Source organism: Salmo trutta, chromosome 6 (genome assembly GCF_901001165.1).
Source record: "Salmo trutta chromosome 6, fSalTru1.1, whole genome shotgun sequence".
Classification (NCBI taxonomy): domain Eukaryota; kingdom Metazoa; phylum Chordata; class Actinopteri; order Salmoniformes; family Salmonidae; genus Salmo; species Salmo trutta.
The window spans coordinates 781623-804370 of NC_042962.1; the positions used below are offsets into that span (position 1 = coordinate 781623).

Here is a 22748-nt window from a genome sequence, read left to right on the forward strand (position 1 = left end):
ACTGGATGAATGAGGTAAACATGGTCTGTTAGCTACATACTGGATGAATGAGGTAAACATGTTCTGTTAGCTACATACTGGATGAATGAGGTAAACATGTTCTGTTAGCTACATACTGGATGAATGAAGTAAACATGGTCTGTTAGCTACATACTGGATGAATGAGGTAAACATGGTCTTCTGTTAGCTACATACTGGATGAATGAGGTAAACATGTTCTGTTAGCTACATACTGTATGTTGTTCATAGCAAAGCACTGCAGACTTTATAAATAAGACAGAAGGATTTGAACATCGTTTGGTTTCAAAATGTCATCATACTTTACAACGTTTATGGCAACAATCAACATAATTAATTTGGTAAATTTGATTCAGATTACTGCACCTTTCAGACAGCGGTTTATTTTACTTTAGAAATTACAAACCACACAATAGGTAAACCATGTGTTAATACAGGTATCTCTAGTCAATTTCCATTATAAAAAGACACACCCAACACTTTAAAAAGGAGGGCCTGAATGTTACCCCTTGGTAGACTGAAACGTTAACACGCTCTCTCTCCCCCACTTCAATTGACAATTTAAGGAAACTGTAAAGGACTCCTTGACATTAAAGCAGCCATCAATACACAGAACAAAACTTAATTTTAAACAAAATAAATTCAACATATTGGTCTATCAGTTACAGCAGCTTAACCTGGGGGGGGGGGGGGGGTCTTCCTGCAACCCCCACATTGTTCCCTCAACAAGATCAGTTCAGTAGTTAACACTAAACAAGCCAAACGTAGTGCAAACTCACTGGTCTTGCATCTAAAACTATTGTACATTCCATTACCAGTGCTCAGGTGCTTGAGGAACACAAATATCTACACATCTATCACCAAGATTTGTGAGCTCTGTGTGAATTTCAGTAGAGCGGGTATGAATCTTCAATTTCACAATTTGTATTCAAACTGTCTCTTAATCATAGAAAAAGCGGTAAATAGTTTCTTCCAATCATGTCTTTTCAGCAAAAATTCTGCTGAAATTAATTATATTTCTTATTTACCAGATTACTACAAACAGTAAAAATATGAAAAGGGCCCTTAGACTAGACATGAGAAATATCGCAGATGTGTCCAAATCACGTCTATATTTTTATTTATTTAACCAGGCAAGTCAGTTAAGAACAAATTCTTATTTACAATGACAGTCTACACCGGCCAAACCCGGATGACGCTGGGCCAATTGTGCGCCGCCCTATGGGACTCCCAATCACGGCCGGTTGTGATACAGCCTGGAATCAAACCAGGGTCTGTAGTGACGCCTTTAGCACTGAGATGCAGTGCCTTAGACCGCTGAGCCACTCGGGAGCCCCAAAAGCATCAATCAATCGATCGATCGTTTTAGGACAACGAAATGCAACATACACTGTCACTACATTATTACGGTGTTACAAAATCTATTTTAACTACACAATATAAAAGTTTCTGTATTCATTTTAACTTATGATTTCCATATGAAACTACAACCACATTGTTACCAAACAACATAGCATCACCAACAGTAGTATTACCGACAGCCTTCTTGAACAACAAATCAGATACGTTATATTGCTAATAATATAATACCTTACTTAGCCCTGTAAACTATAAAACCATGATCTAAAAAAAAGATATTAACTCCTCAATACTGACCACCACGAAGAGGAATAACACCTGGTGTTGTGGTTATAAAACTAGAGGGAAGCTTTCTACATAAACAACAGAAAATACTTTGGTGAGACATTTTGATTCGTCAATTCAACAGATGCAAAAAAAAATAAAAATGCAAAAAAGAAAGCAATAAAGCAAATTGAATTGAAAGTACATTTCCTATTCTAGTGAGGCTAGCTGCATTTAGACCCTGGAGAAATCAGACTGATAGTTGATTATCACTTACTGAGGTACGGCAGTGGTCTGATTGGACAGCGAGTGTTTTTCACGTCACTGACGATCTAATCTCAATTACCATCGTCAAACGTAGACCTACCGTCTGACTGGCTATAGTCTAACATCACACGGATGCCCTTTAATAGCCAGTCTGTATTACAAATTCATATCATTCAAGTAATTTGCTCAAAACTATTGTCTTCATCTGGAATTAATTTCTAAAAGACGATTTGAGGACCATCTCTCCCCTGTGGTCAGGGCCTCCACTGCTCCTCAAACCTGCCTGGGACGCTACGTAAACGCAGTGCAAATAAACATGGAAATAAAGCAACAAATTATCCTTATACAAACAAAACAATGTTTTATCCCACTGGACATGATAGGAGACGTCTGTCTGGGTTGGATCCTCTTCCTGCCCTACCGGCCTGCACGTAGCCTACTGTGGTGGTGCTACGCACTAAATGGTCCCCCCTCCCTCAGACCCCGCAGTCATTGGTTCTGTCTGGGTTGGATCCTCTTCCTGCCCTACCGGCCTGTACGTAGCCTACTGTGGTGGTGCTACGCACTAAATGGTCCCCCCCTGCCTCAGACCCCGCAGTCATTGGTTCTGTCGTGTAGTTTCCTGTTGAGGGTGAGGAGGGTGACGAGGACGGCCACCGCCAGGTGGAACAGCAGCTGCCAGACATTCCTCAGACCAAACAGGAAGCAGTTACAGACCACGACCACACTCAGCAGTACCAGGGACTTGACCCTCTTCAGAGAAGAGTGGAACAGGTACAGGTGACACTGACCAACACAGCACAGGAACGCCAACAGGAAGGCCAGCACGTTCCAGATTCCTTCATAATCATCCTGTAAGAACAACAGAACACAGTGTTGACATTGACAGACAGTTCGTCTTTATGAGCGGACTACAACATTAGCAGAATAAAATACATTATCAGCCAAGTTGAATTAGACATCGCTAAATAGAATAGAGGACCAGGAAGGTATCTTCTATGTGTTTAATAGAATAGAGGACCAGGAAGGTATCTTCTACCTGTTTAATAGAATAGAGGACCAGGAAGGTATCTTCTATGTGTTTAATAGAATAGAGGACCAGGAAGGTATCTTCTATGTGTTTAATAGAATAGAGGACCAGGAAGGTATCTTCTACCTGTTTAATAGAATAGAGGACCAGGAAGGTATCTTCTATGTGTTTAATAGAATAGAGGACCTGGAAGGTATCTTCTATGTGTTTAATAGAATAGAGGACCTGGAAGGTATCTTCTACCTGTTTAATAGAATAGAGGACCAGGTAGGTATCTTCTATGTGTTTAATAGAATAGAGGACCTGGAAGGTATCTGTTTAATAGAATAGAGGACCAGGAAGGTATCTGTTTAATAGAATAGAGGACCTGGAAGGTATCTTCTATGTGTTTAATAGAATAGAGGACCTGGAAGGTATCTTCTACCTGTTTAATAGAATAGAGGACCAGGAAGGTATCTTCTATGTGTTTAATAGAATAGAGGACCTGGAAGGTATCTTCTATGTGTTTAATAGAATAGAGGACCTGGAAGGTATCTTCTATCTGTTTAATAGAATAGTGTACCTGGAAGGTATACTCTATGAGGTGAACTCCCCTGATGAGGTTCAGAGAAGAACACATGATGTTGAGGACCAGTGAGAGGATTCCTGGGGCGGTCACTGGCTCCAACCTCTGGTTCTGACCTGGAGGACCGATCCAACACAACACAGGATCAAGCAATGTTTAACTGAAGTAACGCAGTGCAACGTCGATCTCTGAGGCAAAGGTCCTCCTCCTCGGATTCTTACCGGATTCAGAAAGTTGTTCCGCGTGGCCATTGGCTGACCCGTTGGTAAGCTCCACCTCCTCCAGGGTGAGGATCTGCAAAGGGCGTGTTTTCAGATCCTCCTGTACCTCGGTCAGAGTGACCTCCAGCGCTGGACCACCCCTCTGGTTATACTGCTGCTGCAGCCAGGCTAGGCTGTTATCTAACAGAATAGAATATTAACCCTTCTGGTTATACTGCTGCTGCAGCCAGGCTAGGCTGTTGTCTAATAGAATATAATTCCTTCTATTTATACTGCTGCTGCTGCAATGATATTGTATGTTGTTTTTAAGTATCTGGACTCCTGCCTACATGACTGCCTCATGGGATGAAATACATTTTTTTGATGAACTACAGATGACCTCTATTCAATACATTAATGTTGCTGGACTGTAGAACCAAGGCTCTAACCACTAGGCTACCTGCTGGACTGTAGTACCAAGGCTCTAACCACTAGGCTACCTGCTGGACTGTAGCACCAAGGCTCTAACCACTAGTCTACTTGCTGGACTGTAGCACCAAGGCTCTAACCACTAGGCTACCTGCTGGACTGTAGCACCAAGGCTCTAACCACTAGGCTACCTGCTGGACTGTAACACCGAGGCTCTAACCACTAGGCTACCTGCTGGACTGTAGCACCAAGGCTCTAACCACTAGGCTACCTGCTGGACTGTAGGACCAAGGCTCCTGTCCAGGGGTAGGCAACCCTTGTTATGATTTATCTAACTTGAAAGACCAGACGTGTCGAATGTAGGCAATCCCTGAACTGATCAAACAGCTCAGTTGGTCAGGTGTGGTGCCTAGTTGGAACAGAATCCTGCAGCACTCCAGGAACAGGGTTGTCTACCCCTGCTCTAGGGTCCTGCAGCACTCCAGGAACAGGGTTGTCTACCCCTGCAGCACTCCAGGAACAGGGTTGTCTACCCATGCTCTAGGGTCCTGCAGCACTCCAGGAACAGGGTTGTCTACACCCCCCTCCCCCTTCTACACCAACCCCTCCCCTCCCCCTTCTACACCAACCCCCCCCCTCCCCCTACTACACCACCCCCCTCCCCCTACTACACCACCCCCCTCCCCCTACTACATCACCCCCCTCCCCCTTCTACACACCGAACTCCAGAAAGGGGTACGGCCTGGCTGCCAGGGCAACCTTGGCGTTGTCCATATGAGCTGTGAACTCCCAGCGCAGGTCCTCTAGAAAACAGAAGGCCATGGCTGCAGGGAGGCTGGCGTCACATACGCCCATGTAGGATACACCCTCACTGGAGAGGAAACTAGAGGGAGGAGGAGGAGAAGAGAGGAAGGAGAAGAGAGGGAGGACAGGGGGATGAGGAAGAGAGGAGGAGAGTTGGGGGGGTAGTAAACAAACAGCCGGTCACAGCTTGCCCACAGTATGCAGCAGGACAGTTTCTGAATCCTTTCAAAATGTGGAGACTGGTTTCTGATCTGTTCAACCAATTCTGTTTACCGTCTAATCTTCCCTGTGCCACTTTCTCTTTCCAATGTCCTTACTCTATGTTGAGGTACAGTACCTTCAGAAAGTATTCACACCCCTAGAGACTTAAACACATTTTGTGTTACAGCCTGAATTGAAAATGAATTACATTGAGATTGTGTGTAGGCCAGTGACAACACACACACACCATAATGTCAACGTGGAATTATGTTTTTAGAAATTAAAAATTAAAAAGCTGAAATCCAACACGTCACTGAGTACCACTCCTGATATTTTGAAGCATGTGGCTGCATTGTGTTATTCATCTTTCAGCAGGACAAAAACCTAAAACACAAAGCCAAACATACACTGGAGTAGTTGAACGTTCCTGAGTGGTCTAGTTACAGTTTTGACTGAAATCGGCTTTAAATCTACGGCAGGACTGAAAAATGGCTGTCTAGCGATGATCATCCGCCAACTTGACAAGAGCTTAAATCATTTTAAGAATAATGTGCAAATATTGTACCAATCTAGGTGTGGCTTACCCAGAAATACAGCTTTAAATCACTGCCAAAGGTGATTCTAACATGTATTGAGTCTACTAGTGTTCACACCACGTGAGTCAATACTTTGTAGAATCACCTTTCGTAACAATTACAGCCGTGAGTCTTTCTGGGTAAGACATTTCCACAAATGGATTGTGCAACATTTACCTAATAACCTATTAAAGATTCTTCAAGCTCTGTCAAACTGTTTGTTGATCACGTCTAGACATCTATTTTCAGGTCTTGATGGTACTCAGTAATGTGTTGCATTGGATTTGCCAGATTTTTTGCAGTATTACTTTAGTGCCTTGTTGCAAACAGGATGCATGTTTTTGAATATTTGTTATTCTGTACAGGCTTCCTTCTTTCACTCTGTCAATTAGGTTACTATTGTGGAGTAACTACAATGTTGTTGATCCATCCTCAGTTTTCTCCTATAACAGACATTAAACTCTAACTGTTTTAAAGTCACCATTGTCCTCATGGTGAAATCCCTGAGCGGTTTCCTTTCTCATCGGCAACTGAGTTAGGAAGGACTCCTGTCTCTTTATAGTGACTGGGTGTATTGATAGACCATCCAAAGTGTAATTAATAACTTCACCATGCTCAAAGGGATATTCAATGTCCGCCTTTTTATTTTTACCTATCTCCCAATAGGTGCCCTTCTTTGCGAGGCATTGGAAAACCTCCCTGGTCTTTGTGGTTGAATCTGTGTTTGAAATTCACTGCTCAACTGAGGGACCTTACAGATCATTGTATGTGTGGGGTACAGGGATGAGGGAGTCATTCAAAAGTCATGTTAAACACTATTATTGCACACATAGTGAGTCCAACTTATTAAGCACATTTTTACTCCTGAACTTATTGAGGCTTGCTATAACAATGGGGTTCAATACTTTTTCATTCAAGACATTTCAGATTTTAATTAATTGCCCCCCCCCCAAATAAAAAATAAAAAAACAGTTCCACTGACATTATGGGGTATTGTGTGAAGGCCAGTGACCAAAAAATCTCAATATAAATCATTTTAAATTCAGGCTGTAACACAATGTTAAAGGGGTGTGAACACTTTCTGAAGTGTGTGTGTCCTTACTATCTATATACACACACACACACCTTACTATATCTATCTATACACATATCCATATATAGTAATATAATATACACACACACACACACACACACACACATATATACATACACACACACACACACATACGTGTGTGTGTGTGTGTGTGTGTGTGTGTGTGTGTGTGTGTATGTATGTATGTATGTATGCATGTATGTATACACACACACACACACACACACACCACCCCCCAGGTGTAGTATATACTATAGAAAAAAAAAATATATATATATATATATATATATATATATATATATATATATATATATATATATATCTTACTATATATTGAGGTCATGGCCCTTGACCGCCCCTCTGTCGGGGAATAGGCTAAGGGCCTTGGAGATGGTCCGTAGCTGCTGCTTCCTCTCCTGCAGCTCTGGGTTGTGTTGGAAGTCAGTGGAGGCTGAGAGAGGCAGACCATCCCTGACCCGCACCACCAGAGCAAACAGGATCAGAGACATGGTCCACACAGGCCACTGGGTTCACATAGCCTGCAACGACAACACAGGAAAACATTTAACACAGTGCAATACAAAATACAGAGGACAGGACACGACAGGCGACTCAGAGACTCAATTACAACTGAGTCACATCTGGTATGAAGTCAGTACCGCAGTCAGGGTATTCATTAGGAACCAAACAGAACCAAACGGAACCAAACAGAACCAAACAAGCAAACGGAACCAAACAAGCAAACGGAACCAAACAGAACAAGCAAACGGAACTAAACATGGGGGGGACTTACATAAATCTGTCCAATAGAAACTCTTGTTTTCATTGCAAAACGTTTTCCCGTCTGGACTAACGCTCAGTAGTAGTAGGCTAACAGTTAGCTGCTAACAGTTAGCTAGCCAGTTGTGTGTCACTAAGTGGTGCATCAGCTCAGTAGTAGGCTAACAGTTAGCTGCTAACAGTTAGCTAGCCAGATGTCAGTCACTAGGTGGTACATCAGCTCAGTAGTAGGCTAACAGTTAGCTGCTAACAGTTAGCTAACCAGTTGTCAGTCACTAGGTGGTGCATCCGCTCAGAAGTAGTAGGCTAACAGTTAGCGGCTAACAGTTAGCTAGCCAGATGTCAGTCACTAGGTGGTACATCAGCTCAGTAGTAGGCTAACAGTTAGCTGCTAACAGTTAGCTAGCCAGATGTCAGTCACTAGGTGGTGCATCCGCTCAGTAGAACTAGGCTAACAGTTAGCTAGCTAGTGTAATATATGACAGAATGATGGCAAACAGGGCTCATGATGGTTTCAACATTTTTTATTTTACAAGGTGGTGCTGATGATTAAGGCAAGGGGTCTCTGCCCCTCTTTTGGACTCATTTAAAAAAATAAAAAATGAACACCTGTAACTGCCATTTCCTATGATGGAGTCTTTAATGAACAAGACAAAAATATATATATATTCTTTAGGGAAACCCTGCAATATTTCCTAATTTAGCTAGCTAACTGTTAGCAGCTAACTGTTGACCTACTACTGAGCTGATGTACCACCTAGTGACTGACTGACCTAGTGATTAACACTGGAGTGATAAATGAGCTGATGATGATGTGCAAGTAGAGATACTGGTGTGCAAAAGAGCAGAAAGTAAATAAAAACAATATGGGGATGAGGTAGGTAGATTGGGTGGGCTATTTACAGATGGCCTATGTACAGCTGCAGCGATCGGTTAGCTGCTCAGATAGCTGATGTTTAAAGTTGGTGAGGGAAATATAAGTCTCCAGCTTCCGCGATTTTTTGCAATTCGTTCCAATCACTGGCAGCAGAGAGGAAAGGTGGCCAGAGGAGGTGTTGGCTTTGGGGATGACCAGTGAGATATACCTGCTGGAGCGCGTGCTACGGGTGGGTGTTGTTATCGTGACCAGTGAGCTGAGACAAGGCAGAGCACCACCTAGCATAGACTTATAGATGACCTGGAGCCAGTGGGTCTGGCGCCGAATATGTAGCGAGGGCCAGCCGACGAGATCATACAGGTCGCAGTGGTGGGTGGTATAAGGGGCTTTGGTGACAAAACGGATGGCACTGTGATAGACTGCATCCAGTTTGCTGAGTAGAGTATTGGATGCTATTTTGTAGATGACATTGCCGAAGTCGAGGATCGGTAGGATAGTCAGTTTTACTAGGGTAAGTTTGGTGGCGTGAGTGAAGGATGCTTTGTTGTGAAATAGAAAGCCGATTCTAGATTCAATTTTGGATTGGAGATGTTTAATGAGTCTGGAAGGAGAGTTTACAGTCTAGCCAGACACCTAGGTATTTGTAGTTGTCCACGTATTCTAAGTCAGAGCCGTCCAGAGTAGTGATGCTGGACGGGCGAGCAGGTGCGGGCAGTGATCGATTGAATAGCATGCATTTAGTTTTACTTGCGTTTAAGAGCAGTTGGAGGCCACGGAAGGAGAGTTGTATGGCATTGAAGCTCGTCTGGAGGTTAGTTAGCACAGTGTCCAAAGAAGGGCAAGATGTATACAGAATGGTGTCGTCTGCATAGAGGTGGATCAGAGAATCACCAGCAGCAAGAGCAACATCATTGATGTATACAGAGAAAAGAGTCGGCCTGAGAATTGAACCCTGTGGCACCCCCATAGAGACTGCCAGAGGTCCGGACAACAGGCCCTCCGATTTGACACACTGAACTCTGTCTGCAAAGTAGTTGGTGAACCAGGCGAGGCAGTCATTAGAGAAACCAAGGCTGTTGAGTCTGCCGATAAGAATACAGTGATTGACAGAGTCGAAAGCCTTGGCCAGGTCGATGAAGACAGCTATACAGTACTGTCTTTTATCGATGGCGGTTATGATATCGTTTAGTACCTTGAGCGTGGCTGAGGTGCACCCGTGACCAGCTCGGAAACCGGATTGCACAGCGGAGAAGGTACGGTGGGATTCGAAATGGTCAGTGATCTGTTTGTTAACTTGGCTTTCGAAGACCTTAGAGAGGCAGGGCAGGATGGATATAGGTCTGTAGCAGTTTGGGTCTAATTAATAATTGATAAGATAGGCTATCCAGCTCATAAAGTTAAACATATATAGGTAGGAGCTACCAAATTTTTTTTTTGGTGAGTTTGGACATTTACAAGTCACATTGTGCAAATGAAGAGTGCTGGCTCTGGAGCAGCACATGTACACGTGACAGGTCTGACAGCAACAGGTCTGCCCGCTCTGAGATGATGTGGGAGGAGCAGACAGCCCAGAATGGAGAAGAGAAAGAACAAGGAAATCAAAAGATGTGTACACCTGCCACTGCTAACGCATCTCAACCACGGCAGAAAGCCAACACAATGATGCCCAGTCACCTTATTAATTCAGCCACTCAGATAACTAGCAAGTTAAAACTTATGGGTCGCAGAATTCTGTTTTTCATGCAGGAAAAAATAAATCTCTTTTCTGCGCAGATCTAAAATGGTTCTTATTGTAATTTCTGCAGACAGATTTTGTGCTTCAGTCGCACTTCTCCACTGTGATGAGAATTCAGGAACTGGCATTCGATCAGCAGACAGCGTTCAGACTGACAAGTAGCTTTCTTCTCAGGTAATTTTCTCAGTGTAGCCAGCCAACTTTTCTCCATAAAATTCAAGATTAACTTTAAGCAAAACATTAGGAAATGTAGCTGGCTACATTATTTCTATGATAAAGAGAAATATGTTGGCTATGCATAGTTTTTCAAAAAATACCTTGCTTTTTAATTGTAAGCTCATTTAGCCTACTTGTACGGCTGTCAGCCAAATAGCATTGAACTTCTGTTATCTGATGAAAATAAAGCTATTTTCTGGCTAATGTGTTGCACTAATAAACAAATGTATTTTCTGTAAAGGAAAACTATAGTTGCACATTCCTGATCAGTCTATTGAGGCCCTTTCTCCAGTCTTGCTATTTACTCAACTGTTCTGGGGAACAATGGTAAGCTTAATAATGTGACAGGTGAAATGAAGAACGCAATCTGCTTTATCTTCTCACGTCTTAAAAAGTAGCTAGAAATATTAAAATGTATAGGAAAATACTCTGGTATACAGCGTATAAAGGTATAACGCCCAGGCCTAACATGGTTCTGGTATACAGCGTATAAAGGTATAACGCCCAGGCCTAACATGGTTCTGGTATACAGCGTATAAAGGTATAACGCCCAGGCCTAACTTGGTTCTGGTATACAGCATATGAAGGTATAACGCCCAGACCTAACATAGTTCTGGTATACAGCGTATAAAGGTATAACGCCCAGGCCTAACTTGGTTCTGGTATATAGCGTATAAAGGTATAACGCCCAGGCCTAACTTGGTTCTGGTATACAGCATATGAAGGTATAACGCCCAGGCCTAACTTGGTTCTGGTATACAGCATATGAAGGTATAACGCCCAGGCCTAACATGGTTCTGGTATACAGCATATGAAGGTATAACGCCCAGGCCTAACTTGGTTCTGGTATACAGCATATGAAGGTATAACGCCCAGGCCTAACATGGTTCTGGTATACAGCATATGAAGGTATAACGCCCAGGCCTAACATGGTTCTGGTATACAGCATATGAAGGTATAACGCCCAGACCTAACATGGTTCTGGTATACAGCGTATAAAGGTATAACGTCCAGGCCTAACCTGGTTCTGGTATACAGCGTATAAAGGTATAACGCCCAGGCCTAACATGGTTCTGGTATACAGCATATGAAGGTATAACGCCCAGACCTAACATGGTTCTGGTATACAGCATATGAAGGTATAACGCCCAGACCTAACATGGTTCTGGTATACAGCATATGAAGGTATAACGTCCAGGCCTAACCTGGTTCTGTGTGTGCTTCAGGTGATAGAAATGTGAAGCACTACCAGCGTTTTGAAAAGTTGATGGAATTATACTTTCCCATGGATATATGTGACCTGTTTCAGGAAACTATGCATATGTCGCACGCCACTACTTCACAGGAGAGCCACAGGAGAGCCTTCTGGAACATGTGAACTTTCATGTGCCTTAAAAACAAACTTGTACGCCATCTGTAAATATGAATAAAATTGTTAAATTACAAGCGTAGTTTGGTTTAGCCACAGAAAAAGCCAGGAACCTTACCGCTAGCCATGATTGGCTGAGATAATGGATGGGCTGGACATGCCGTGAGATGAGTGCAGATTGGTCTGCCATGTAGCACGCTTCGGTCTATAACATGAACTGCTCAGAATGTGTAGGTAATCCTTTCTAACACGGCTTTTTTGAACGATATCATGAAGAACTGATAATGTTGCTAATGATCTCCACTTTCTGGAGTTTTGAGATCAGTGGAATGCCCGATGGAAGCAGAGTATGATAGCTAAGGAGATAGAGAAAATTCAGGTGTTTAATTAAGCGGCGGGAGTCAAAAAAATAACACAAAAGGCTGTTGTGGAAAACACCCGTCTCTGGATTACATCTTCAAACTAAGGGCAACCATGGCATTCGTGATAGAGGGAGAAGCGTTCATCCATCTAGACGGGTAAGAGAATCTAGCTAGCTACATTTTCAGATATTATGTTTCTAATTTTGTCAGAGAGTAGTTTTCATTGCAAGCTAAAGCATAGTGGTAGGTAGCTAGCTAGCTAACGTTAGCTGGCATCTCACGGCATGTCCAGCCCATCCATTATCTCAGCCAGGTAGCGGTAAGGTTCCTGTCTTTTTCCGTGGCTAAACCAACTACTCTTGTAATTTAACTAGCTAACGTTACGTGCATAATCTGTGTAGTAATATTATTTGTATCTCAGACCCATTTGCATTGCTAGTTATAGCCTAATGCTATCTAGCTAGCGATCACTGAACAAAGTTGGCAAGCTTTAGCTACCTGTAGAATCATGGAGGGTAGTAATGTTATGTGTTGGGATTAATGTTCATCGTTTAGTTAGCTAGCTGGTCACATTTAATTTTCTACACCTTTTTCTCCCAAATTTCACAATATCCAAATGTCCCATCGCTGCAACTCCCCTACAGACTCGGGAGAGGCGTCCTCCGAAACATGACCCTGCCAAGCCGCACTGCTTCTTAACACACTGCTCCAGACCGCCCAACCCTGTCCAACTTTTTAGAGTACGGTAATTTCCGGACTATTGAGCGCACCTGAATATAAGCCGCACCCACTGAATTTTTTTTAAAGTATTATTTTGAACAGAAATAAGCCGCACATGTCTATAAGCCGCAGGTGCCTAACGGTACATTGAAACAAATTAACTTTACACAGGCTTTAACGAAACACGGCTTGTAACAAAAATAAATAGGCTTTAACTAAACACGGCTTGTAACAAAAAATGTAAAATTAGCAGTAAACAGTAGCCTACCAAGAAAGTCATTGGTCACCATCTTCCTCCTCCTGTGCACTGAAACCACTGAAGTCATCTCCTTCGGTGTCGGAGTTGAATAGCCTCAGAATTGCTTCATCCAATATTGGATCGTTTTCATTGTCGCTCTCGTCACTTTCATCCGGAGGCAAATCCCCCGCTGAGCCCTTTTCAACATGCAGCAGTGCAGCCTTTCGAAACCCGTTGATGATAGTGGATTTTTTGACAATGCTCCACGCTGTCAGGACCCACAAATTTGAAAGCGGGAAAAATCCATATATTAGCCGCGTCATTGTATAACCCGCGAGGTTCAAAGCGTGGGAAAAAAGTTGCGGCTTGTAGTCCGGAATTTACGGTAGTTGGGGTTCTTTCCCCCTCGAACGCTCGTGCACTGTTTGTGAGTGACTGCAATTATAGAATAGTAACAAACAAATCCATTACATGTACAGTATAAAATGGAGATTATAGATAATTATGTTTTTCTTAGCACGTGCCCCCAAGTTTAGTCTCCATAGTAGAGGAACGCTGGCCAATCACTAGGGCCAGCTCACAAGTATTGGCTTTTTAGACACGGTTCCTAATCAACACTAAAAGCAAAATTATTTTGAAAACAAAAACAAAAACAACGATCACGTCAACACAGACCGCAAACTGGCTACACAAAGCTTATGTAGGCTACCGCAAAGGGAATCTGAACGCTGTTCGGTAGGATACCGCAAAGGGAATCTGAACGCTGTTCAGTAGGCTACCGCAAAGGGAATCTGAACGCTGTTCAGTAGGCTACCGCAAAGGGAATCTGAACGCTGTTCAGTAGGCTACCGCAAAGGGAATCTGAACGCTGTTCAGTAGGCTACCGCAAAGGGAATCTGACCGCTGTTCAGTAGGCTACCGCAAAGGGAATCTGACCGCTGTTCAGGAGGCTACCGCAAAGGGAATCTGAACGCTGTTCAGTAGGCTACCGCAAAGGGAATCTGAACGCTGTTCAGTAGGCTACCGCAAAGGGAATCTGAACGCTGTTCAGTAGGCTACCGCAAAGGGAATCTGACCGCTGTTCAGTAAGGTACCGCAAAGGGAATCTGAACGCTGTTCAGTAGGCTACCGCAAAGGGAATCTGAACGCTGTTCAGTAAGGTACCGCAAAGGGAATCTGAACGCTGTTCGCTGGAAGAGTCCGGTGTTTCAGCCAGTAGAAGAGTCCGGTGTTTCAGCCTATGTAAAAGGTGCCCATTGTATTTTTTTGCAGCACATACATCATTTCAGATTTTAGAAATTGATAAAATCTAGTGTAAAGGCATTTTAGAAGCATTGCCTCTATAGCCAATACCGGACACTCATTCATTCTTCATCGCTCAGTCTTCTAAACTCCCGACTCCATTTAAAGCCAAGATGTTTATATTTATTTTTGATTATACTTTTGAACTGCTTTTTGTGACGTGGATGTTCAAAAGTGTTCATTGTTCATTCAGTATTGTTGTAATTGTCATTATTACAAAAATAATAGTAATAACAATGTAAAAAAATATATATATATTTTTTTAAATACGTTTTTCTTTTTTTTTATATATAAATTAAAAATAAATAAATTAAGTACCCTACAAACTCGTCATTAAGCTCGAGACCCTGGCTCTCGACCCCACCCTGTGCAACTGGGTCCTGGACTTCCTGACGGGCCGCCCCCAGGTGGTGAAGGTAGGTAACAACATCTCCACCCCGCTGATCCTCAACACTGGGTCCCCACAAGGGTGCGTTCTCAGCCCTCTCCTGTACTCCCTGTTCACCCACGACTGCGTGGCCATGCACGCCTCCAACTCAATCATCAAGTTTGCAGACGACACTACAGTGGTAGGCTTGATTACCAACAACGATGAGACGGCCTACAGAGAGGAGGTGAGGGCCCTCGGAGTGTGGTGTCAGGAAAATAACCTCGCACTCAACTTCAACAAAACAAAAGAGATGATCGTGGACTTCAGGAAACAGCAGAGGGAGCAGCCCCCTATCTAGATTGACGGGACAGTAGTGGAGAAAGTGGAGAGTTTTAAGTTCCTCGGTGTACACATCACGGACAAACTGAAATGGTCCACCCACACAGACAGCGTGGTGAATAAGGCGCAGCAGCGCCTCTTCAACCTCAGGAGGCTGAAGAAATTCGGCTTGTCACCAAAAACACTCACAAACTTTTACAGATGCACAATCGAGAGCATCCTGTCGGGCTGTATCACTGCCTGGTACGGCAGCTGCTCCGCCCACAACCGTAAGGCTCTCCAGAGGGTAGTGAGGTCTGCACAACGCATCACCGGGGGCAAACTACCTGCCCTCCAGGACACCTACACCACCCGATGTCACAGGAAGGCCAAAAAGATCATCAAGGACAACAACCACCCGAGCCACTGCCTGTTCACCCCGCTATCATCCAGAAGGTGAGGTCAGTACAGGTGCATCAAAGCTGAGACCGAGAGACTGAAAAACAGCTTCTATCTCAAGGCCATCAGACTGTTAAACAGCCATCACTAACATTGAGTGGCTGCTGCCAACATACTGACTCAAATCTCTAGCCACTTTAATAATGGGAAAATTGATGTAATCACTTGCCACTTTATATTATTTATATGAGATAATGTTTACATAACCTACATTATTCATCTCATATGTATATACTGTACGCTATACCATCTACTGCATCTTGCCATCTTCATGTATTAGATGTATCCTAGCCACTTTAAACAATGCCACTTTAAATAATGTTTTCATAACCTACATTACTCATCTCATATGTATATACTGTACTCTATGCCATCCTGATGTAATGTATCACTAGCCACCTTAAACAATGCCGCTTTAAATGTTTTCATACCCTACAATACTCATCTCATATGTATATACTGTACTCTATACCATCTACTGCATCTTGCCTATGCCGCTCGGCCATCGCTCATCCATATATTTATATGTACATATTCTCATTCATTCCTTTACACTTGTGTGTACAAGGTAGTTGTTGTGGAATTGGTAGATTACTTGTTAGATATTACTGCACTGTCGTAACTAGAAGCACAAGCATTTCGCTACACTTGCATTAACACCTGCTAACCATGTGTATGTGACAAATAAATTTGATTTTAATTTAAAAAAAATCGAAATGAAAGAAAAAATGAAAATAAAATTCAAGAAAAAAAAGTAATAAAAAAAAAAGCATCCGATTAATCGGCTTTTTTTGGTCCTCCAATAATCGGTATCGGTGTTGAAGAATCATAAATCGGGCGACCTCTACCACCGTCATGTCAATAGACAAGGTATAAACCAGCCTTTCGCGTGCGCTGCAAAATAAATTTAGAAATCTAAATTATTCAATTATTGCACGCGCCAACGAGCGTCTGCGTTGCCAATGACTAAAATAGAAGTCAGTTCTATTTGTGACGCAGATGCGCTGCAAGTCCTGCCTCTCCCATCGCCTCATTGGTTTATAGAAGCAGATACCCACGTGCCATCTACTCATTGGTTATACCCACGTGGGTGACTCAAAGACGAACTAGGTCGGTGGCGGTAATTGCACCTAATTTATGAAAGTTGCCAATCACAATATAAAGTCAAGAGAAGAAAAAGCCTAGAAGGAGGAGAGACGACTAGAAACGATTCTGTTGAATGTTTTATGTGTGGATGAATTGGCGGAGTAGAGGACCTTGTGCATTTCAGGTAAAATAACAACTCAATGCTTATATCCCAGGACAAATTAGCTAGCAACAGCAAGCAAGCTAAATAGGACAAATTAGCTAGCAAGTGCAAGCTAACTAGCGAAATTACCATAAATGTTTAATGCTTTTTGACCTGTCCCCAAATTAATATGATTGGTTCAGAGTTTGTTTTGATATTAACCTGCGTGTCGTGATCGCGTCTGGTATAGGGGCACAAAATACATTTATGCACGATGGCGCACAAGGGCAGTCGGTTTGGGTAATTTATAAGAGGGTGTAAACTATGCTGAATGAGTGTAGACTAGGGCTGACCCCAATTAGTCAACTAGTTGATTGTTTGGTCATTAGGCTGTTGGTCGACCGAGACGATTTTAGTCAATTGTAAAAATATATACACACAGTGCATTCAGGAAGTATTCAGATCCCTTAACATTTTCCACTTTGTTCCGCTACAGCCCAGAATGCACTGCTCGCTCCAGAATGCGCTCTCCCATTATTATTTCATTATGCGAATTGTTTGCGTTTGTTAGTCATATCAATTCCCCTTTACATATCACTATTACCATTAATACATAGGGCGTGTCTATGTATGGAAAATACGTTTCAAATTTTACAGCAATAAATTGGTCGCATGAACAGATGACTTTCGGTAGAAATATATAAATATAGATATATATTTCGTAGGGGACAGCCCTAGTGTGGACAAAGAGCTCTCCAATAGGTTTACCAAAACATTCAGGGGCCATTTTCTCAAAAGTGAGGTGAAGTTTATCAACTTTCAAAGCATAATTACTTTCCCATTGTTCCTCAATTACAGTGTATGATACCATTTTCTAGTCTCTACTTTTATCCAATGTAAAAAAAAAACACCACTTCAAATATTGCTACATAAGACCGAGACGAGGAGATCCGTCACATCTTATCTACCGCACGGACAACCGGTAAAGTAAGTTAAAATATAATTGTATTTAACATCCTGGCTTGTAGAGGTCGTCAGGGGAAACTTTCCTGATCCCAAACGCTCATTTATCCTGGACGTTGAAACCTGTACAATTCAACATCGGGTCACCAGGCTAAGGTTCGCCCTGCCTGCTAACAGATGGCTCGATGCACGTCTCATTGCCACAACAAGTTGAATATGAGTCTAAAAGTAGCAATGTGTTCAGCAGTAAGCCTGACTTTCAGTCACAGTGATTGACTTCAGATAAACGAGTCTCCGTAATTATCTTAGGAAAGCATATCACCCCGATAAGCGCACCGTTGCGAACAGAAATATTGCTTGTTGCAAACGTGGCTGGCTAACAGCGTTAGCAGCTAGCTACTATGTTTACCTTACCTTAACATTCTTCGGTACATTTTGTTTATCTCAAATTGTTGTGATACAACATGTGAATGAAAGTAGACACCTTTAGTTGTGTTTTGCCAATGACTGTACATGTAATTTAAGGTAAACTGTTGTCCAATACTTTGAAAATACACACTAGCTTTCTTAATATATATTTTTGCTAAGCATTATGGGAAAAGATGAAAACAAATCTTCTTCCGGGTTCCGCGACGTCTTTTCTTAAAGAGACAGTAGCTCAATAAACCTCACGGTTCGGGTTGGGACGTCCTCCCCTCCCCAGCACTACACAGCTGATTCAAATTACCAACTCATCATCAAGCTTTGATGATTTCAATCAGCTGTGTAGTGCTACCGTTTCTACCGATCTGCGTGCCAGTTATGATTCATTTCAATAATAACGTTTTCGTTTCTCAAAGTCATTGTCACGTTGTTAATCATAAAAATCAGAAGTAAAAAAAAAAAAAGTAAACGATTAGAAAAGTTCAAATGTAACTATGGCAAGAGCACCAGCCTCTGCCGTATGGACACATTGATACACTGTGGTCCTTTGGCGGCTAAAGAAACGAGTGTAAAACTCAGAGATGCAGCAGTAGGCCTCTAACTTCCATCCTCAACTGAGTAAAATGCATAGGCCTAAAGCCGACAAATACAAACATTAGAAAATATCATGATAAATTCTGGTTCTTTCAATCACAAGCTCTCTACTTGTAGGTGAAAATTCATGACTATGGTTGATTTTCCAGGATCCAGACTGTTCTCCCTGTAGTATTGAGACATAGGGTTGATTAATAGACTTGTGTAAGCAGAATAAAGGCTGAGCTCAGGTGAATGGACAGAGCTGGATAAACAAAGAGTTAACCATTGGACATATAAAACAGAATGTAAGCAGAATCCATGGGAGTGTACAGACTGGGTCAACACAGAGTTAATCACTAGACATGTAAAAACAGAACGTAAGCAGAAAATGTGTACCTTAGTTACTTAATATAGGCACCACAAGCCATGTATCTGTAATAAGAACATATGTTTGTACTAAGTATTATTAGAAAAGCACTTATTAGGAAAGTATATATGTAATAAATGTATTATTTTTTGTATTAACACTATGGCGCCGCCACCATTATAATCCAATGGTGGCGCCCACATCTGAGCAGATGCAGTTAACAAGCAAGAATTGGGACAAGAAGATCATGGTGGCGAGACGCAAAGGGGTGTTACTCCTCTACATAGACCATGTGTGATATCTGAAGGTGGAAACCTATAGAGGCCAAGGGGTGTTACTCCTCTACATAGAGGGGAGGGACCATGTGTGTTATCTGAAGGGGGAAACCTATAGAGGCCAAGGGGTGTTACTCCTCTACATAGAGGGGAGGGACCATGTGTGATATCTGAAGGGGGAAACCTATAGAGGCCAAGGGGTGTTACTTCTCTACATAGAGGGGAGGGACCATGTGTGATATCTGAAGGGGGAAACCTATAGAGGCCAAGGGGTGTTACTTCTCTACATAGAGGGGAGGGACCATGTGTGATATCTGAAGGGGGAAACCTATAAAGCCTGAGGTCTGTAAATAGAAAATTCAGTTGTTCCATGGAATTGCTCGGCTTCTGTTACTGTTGTATTATAGTCTTTTTGAATTTATCTGAGAAATATTTGATTCAATATTTCCACAACATACTCCGCCTGTCTGCCTCCCTTTCTGTCTTTACTTGAGCTATTGCTAGTGAAGTACAACATTGTAACATTACATCCCATTTTAAAAGAAGCAAATGATCCTCTGGAAGTATTTTATTTAGAAAGGAGCAATGACATTATTTTGATCCTCTGTGGAAGTATTTTATTTAGAAAGGAGCAGTAACTGTTCACCAACTTTACAATTCACCAGAGATCTTTATGTAAACTTTATTTAACTAGGCAAGGCGGTTAAGAACAAATTCTTAGGGGCAGAACGACAGATTTTTACCTTGTCAGTTCGGGGATTCGATCTAGCAACTTTTCGGTTACTGGCCCAACACTCTAACCACTAGGCTACGCTGCCGCCCCACAATGACGAGATGCTCATGTCTCCACTCTAACAATGGGAGTCTTTGTCTCAGTGGCGGGAAGACAGGCGAAATCCCGGAAATCGGTCCGAGCTGTTTGGCCTATAAACTATTATGACCCCTATATTGACAGATGAGACTCTCACTAACACGATGGTTCCGAAGACTCGTATGACATCTTCTGTCTGTAGTTTCTGAACCTTTTGGGCTACAGACTAATATGGCCCCTCTGGGCAAAGGTGAGACTCTCACTAACATGTACGTTTCGGTTGTTTTTCTCTAGGACAGGCCTTACAAGACTCATGTTCCCAGTACCAGTTAAAACACTAAATGTAAGTATATATGGAGACTGTTTATTGGCAAAAATATGGGGTTAAATACATGTAAAAAAAAAAAAGAAGATATACATTTAAAATCCTAGTATATGACACTTCAGAACAAACTTCCTTTTGATATTTTTGGGGGGGACTTTCTGTTGTTCCATGTAGTGAATCTGTTCTTCAATGCATTTGTATGGGCTAATAGCAGTAAGGCCCAAAATAAATGTATCAAATCAATTTGGAATAATTTTTTTTTTATATATACTTCAATGGGTTTTAAAATTCCAAATCAAATAGCTAAATGATCCTTGGTATGACCTTCTTAAAACAATTCCTCATAATTTAGTAGACCCCCCCCCCCCCCCCCCCCCCCCCCCCGGGGTAAGACAGGGCTTAGACTCTGATGGTTTAAACATGTGCATGTTTTTCTCCTCTGACCCCCAAAAAATAACTAATTTAAGGGATGTGTGGCAGATTTCGAGATTATTCTGCGGTAGGATACACATGAGTATCCTCAATGAACTTGTGCTTCCTCACCAAAGGAGGCCATCTAGGAGGATAGTCTTCCGTTAGACAACTAACGAATTGACAGATTCCTCAACCACTTGAGAGAGGACAGAGGATGGCCTTTTGCCCAAAGACAAAACCCCATGGTGAGGAGAGGAAGTCCAGTGTCCGGCAGTGGGAGAGTACGGCACGAGATAGAACTGGGACGACATTCTGCACATTTTCTCATTGATGAAACATTCAATCTCAGTACAGTTTTATGAACAGATTGGATAAGTAGACGTTTACCCCTTTTTAGACTTTAGTCAAAGTTTCCAAAAATGGCATTGTTTAAAAGGAGTGCTAGGGCGAATTGAGTTATTGCACACGTGCACTTCACAGAGTAAGCATTCTCTAACAGAAATATGCAAATACATGCTACGACAAGCCTAGGATTTTGCTAGTTCGTGCTTGGCTCTGCCCACCTCCGTGCTTGTTTTGCCCACTATGCTTAATTTGCTCCTATTGGAAACACAGGCTCTGGTGAAGCTGGAATCAGTTTGGTTTTGGGCTTATACAGTCATATGCTTTGCAATAGTGGAAGCAGAAGCACTGTTTGATTGAGTGAAGTTAGTGAGAATAAAGTCATGAGGAAGAAGAGAGGAGCTACAAGCAGTTTCTTGTTGGACTGAGATTCATTAACAATTCTGCATTTTTGGGGGGGAGATTCATTTGATGTTACGAAGATGGTGAAGGATGCATTGGAGAAGGTGGAGTCGGTCCAAATTACGGTCTCGAGACCATATATCGGTCTTGTGACGAATGCATTCCTGTGGCTGTCCTCATAAGAGCCAGTTTCAGAGAGAACAGTCTATGACTTGGGTGACTGGAGTCTTTGACAATGTTTTGTCCATTCCTCTGACATCGCCTAGTATATAGGTCTTAGATGACAGGAAGCTTGGCTTCAGTGATGTACAGTGATGGTCCGTACGCACTACCCTCTGTGGCGCCTTACGGTCAGATGCCGAGCAGTTGCCATACCAGGCGGTAATGCAACCGGTCAGGATGCTCTCGATGGTGCAGCTGTAGAACCTTTTGAGGATCTAGAGACCCATGCCAAATCTTTGTGAACCATGATATGTTATGAGGACACTGAGGACACGGAGGAACTTGAAGCTTTCAACCTGTTCCACAACAGCCCCATTAATGTATTTTATTTGATCTTTATTTAACTAGGCAAGTCAGTTAAGAATAAATTGTTATTTACAATGATGGCCTACTAAAAGGCAAAGGCCTCCTGTGGGGATGGTGGCTGGGATTAAAAATAAAAAATATATAAATATAGGACAAAACACACATCACGACAGGAGAGATAACACTACATAAAGAGAGACATAAGATGACAACATAGCATGGCAGCAACACATGACAACAACATGGTAGCAGCACAAAACAGGGTACAAACATTATTGGGCATAGACAACAGCACAATACATCACGCAAAGCAGCCACAACTGTCAGTGTCCATGATTGAGTCTTTGAATGAAGAGATGGAGATAAAACTGTCCAGTTTGAGTGTTTGTTGCAGCTCGTTCCAGTCGCTAGCTGCAGCGAACTGAAAAGAGGAGCGACCCAGGGATGTGTTCGCTTTGGGGACCTTTAACAGAATGTGACTGGCAGAATGGGTGTTGTATGTGGAGGATGAGGGCTGCAGTATATATCTCAGATAGGAGAGAG

At 42.5% G+C, this 22748-nt stretch overlaps 1 protein-coding gene and 1 long non-coding RNA gene across 2 annotated transcripts; one reads left to right on the plus strand and one right to left on the minus strand.

Annotated features, from left to right (window-relative positions):
* Positions 1–364: 364 nt before the first annotated feature.
* On the minus strand, positions 365–18355 carry sec22c (SEC22 homolog C, vesicle trafficking protein). Its single transcript, XM_029755066.1, has 6 exons — positions 18157–18355; positions 7133–7344; positions 4852–5015; positions 3725–3904; positions 3501–3619; positions 365–2760 (listed from the first exon to the last, which is right to left on the minus strand). The coding sequence occupies exons 2-6, from the start codon at positions 7312–7314 to the stop codon at positions 2494–2496; spliced, it is 912 nt and encodes a 303-aa protein (XP_029610926.1). The 5' UTR covers positions 7315–7344; positions 18157–18355; the 3' UTR covers positions 365–2493.
* On the plus strand, positions 17001–20589 carry LOC115195297 (uncharacterized). The gene is made up of 2 exons (XR_003878656.1): positions 17001–17766; positions 20489–20589. It is a non-coding gene; the product is annotated as an uncharacterized LOC115195297 (long non-coding RNA).
* The last annotated feature ends 2159 nt before the right edge of the window (positions 20590–22748 follow it).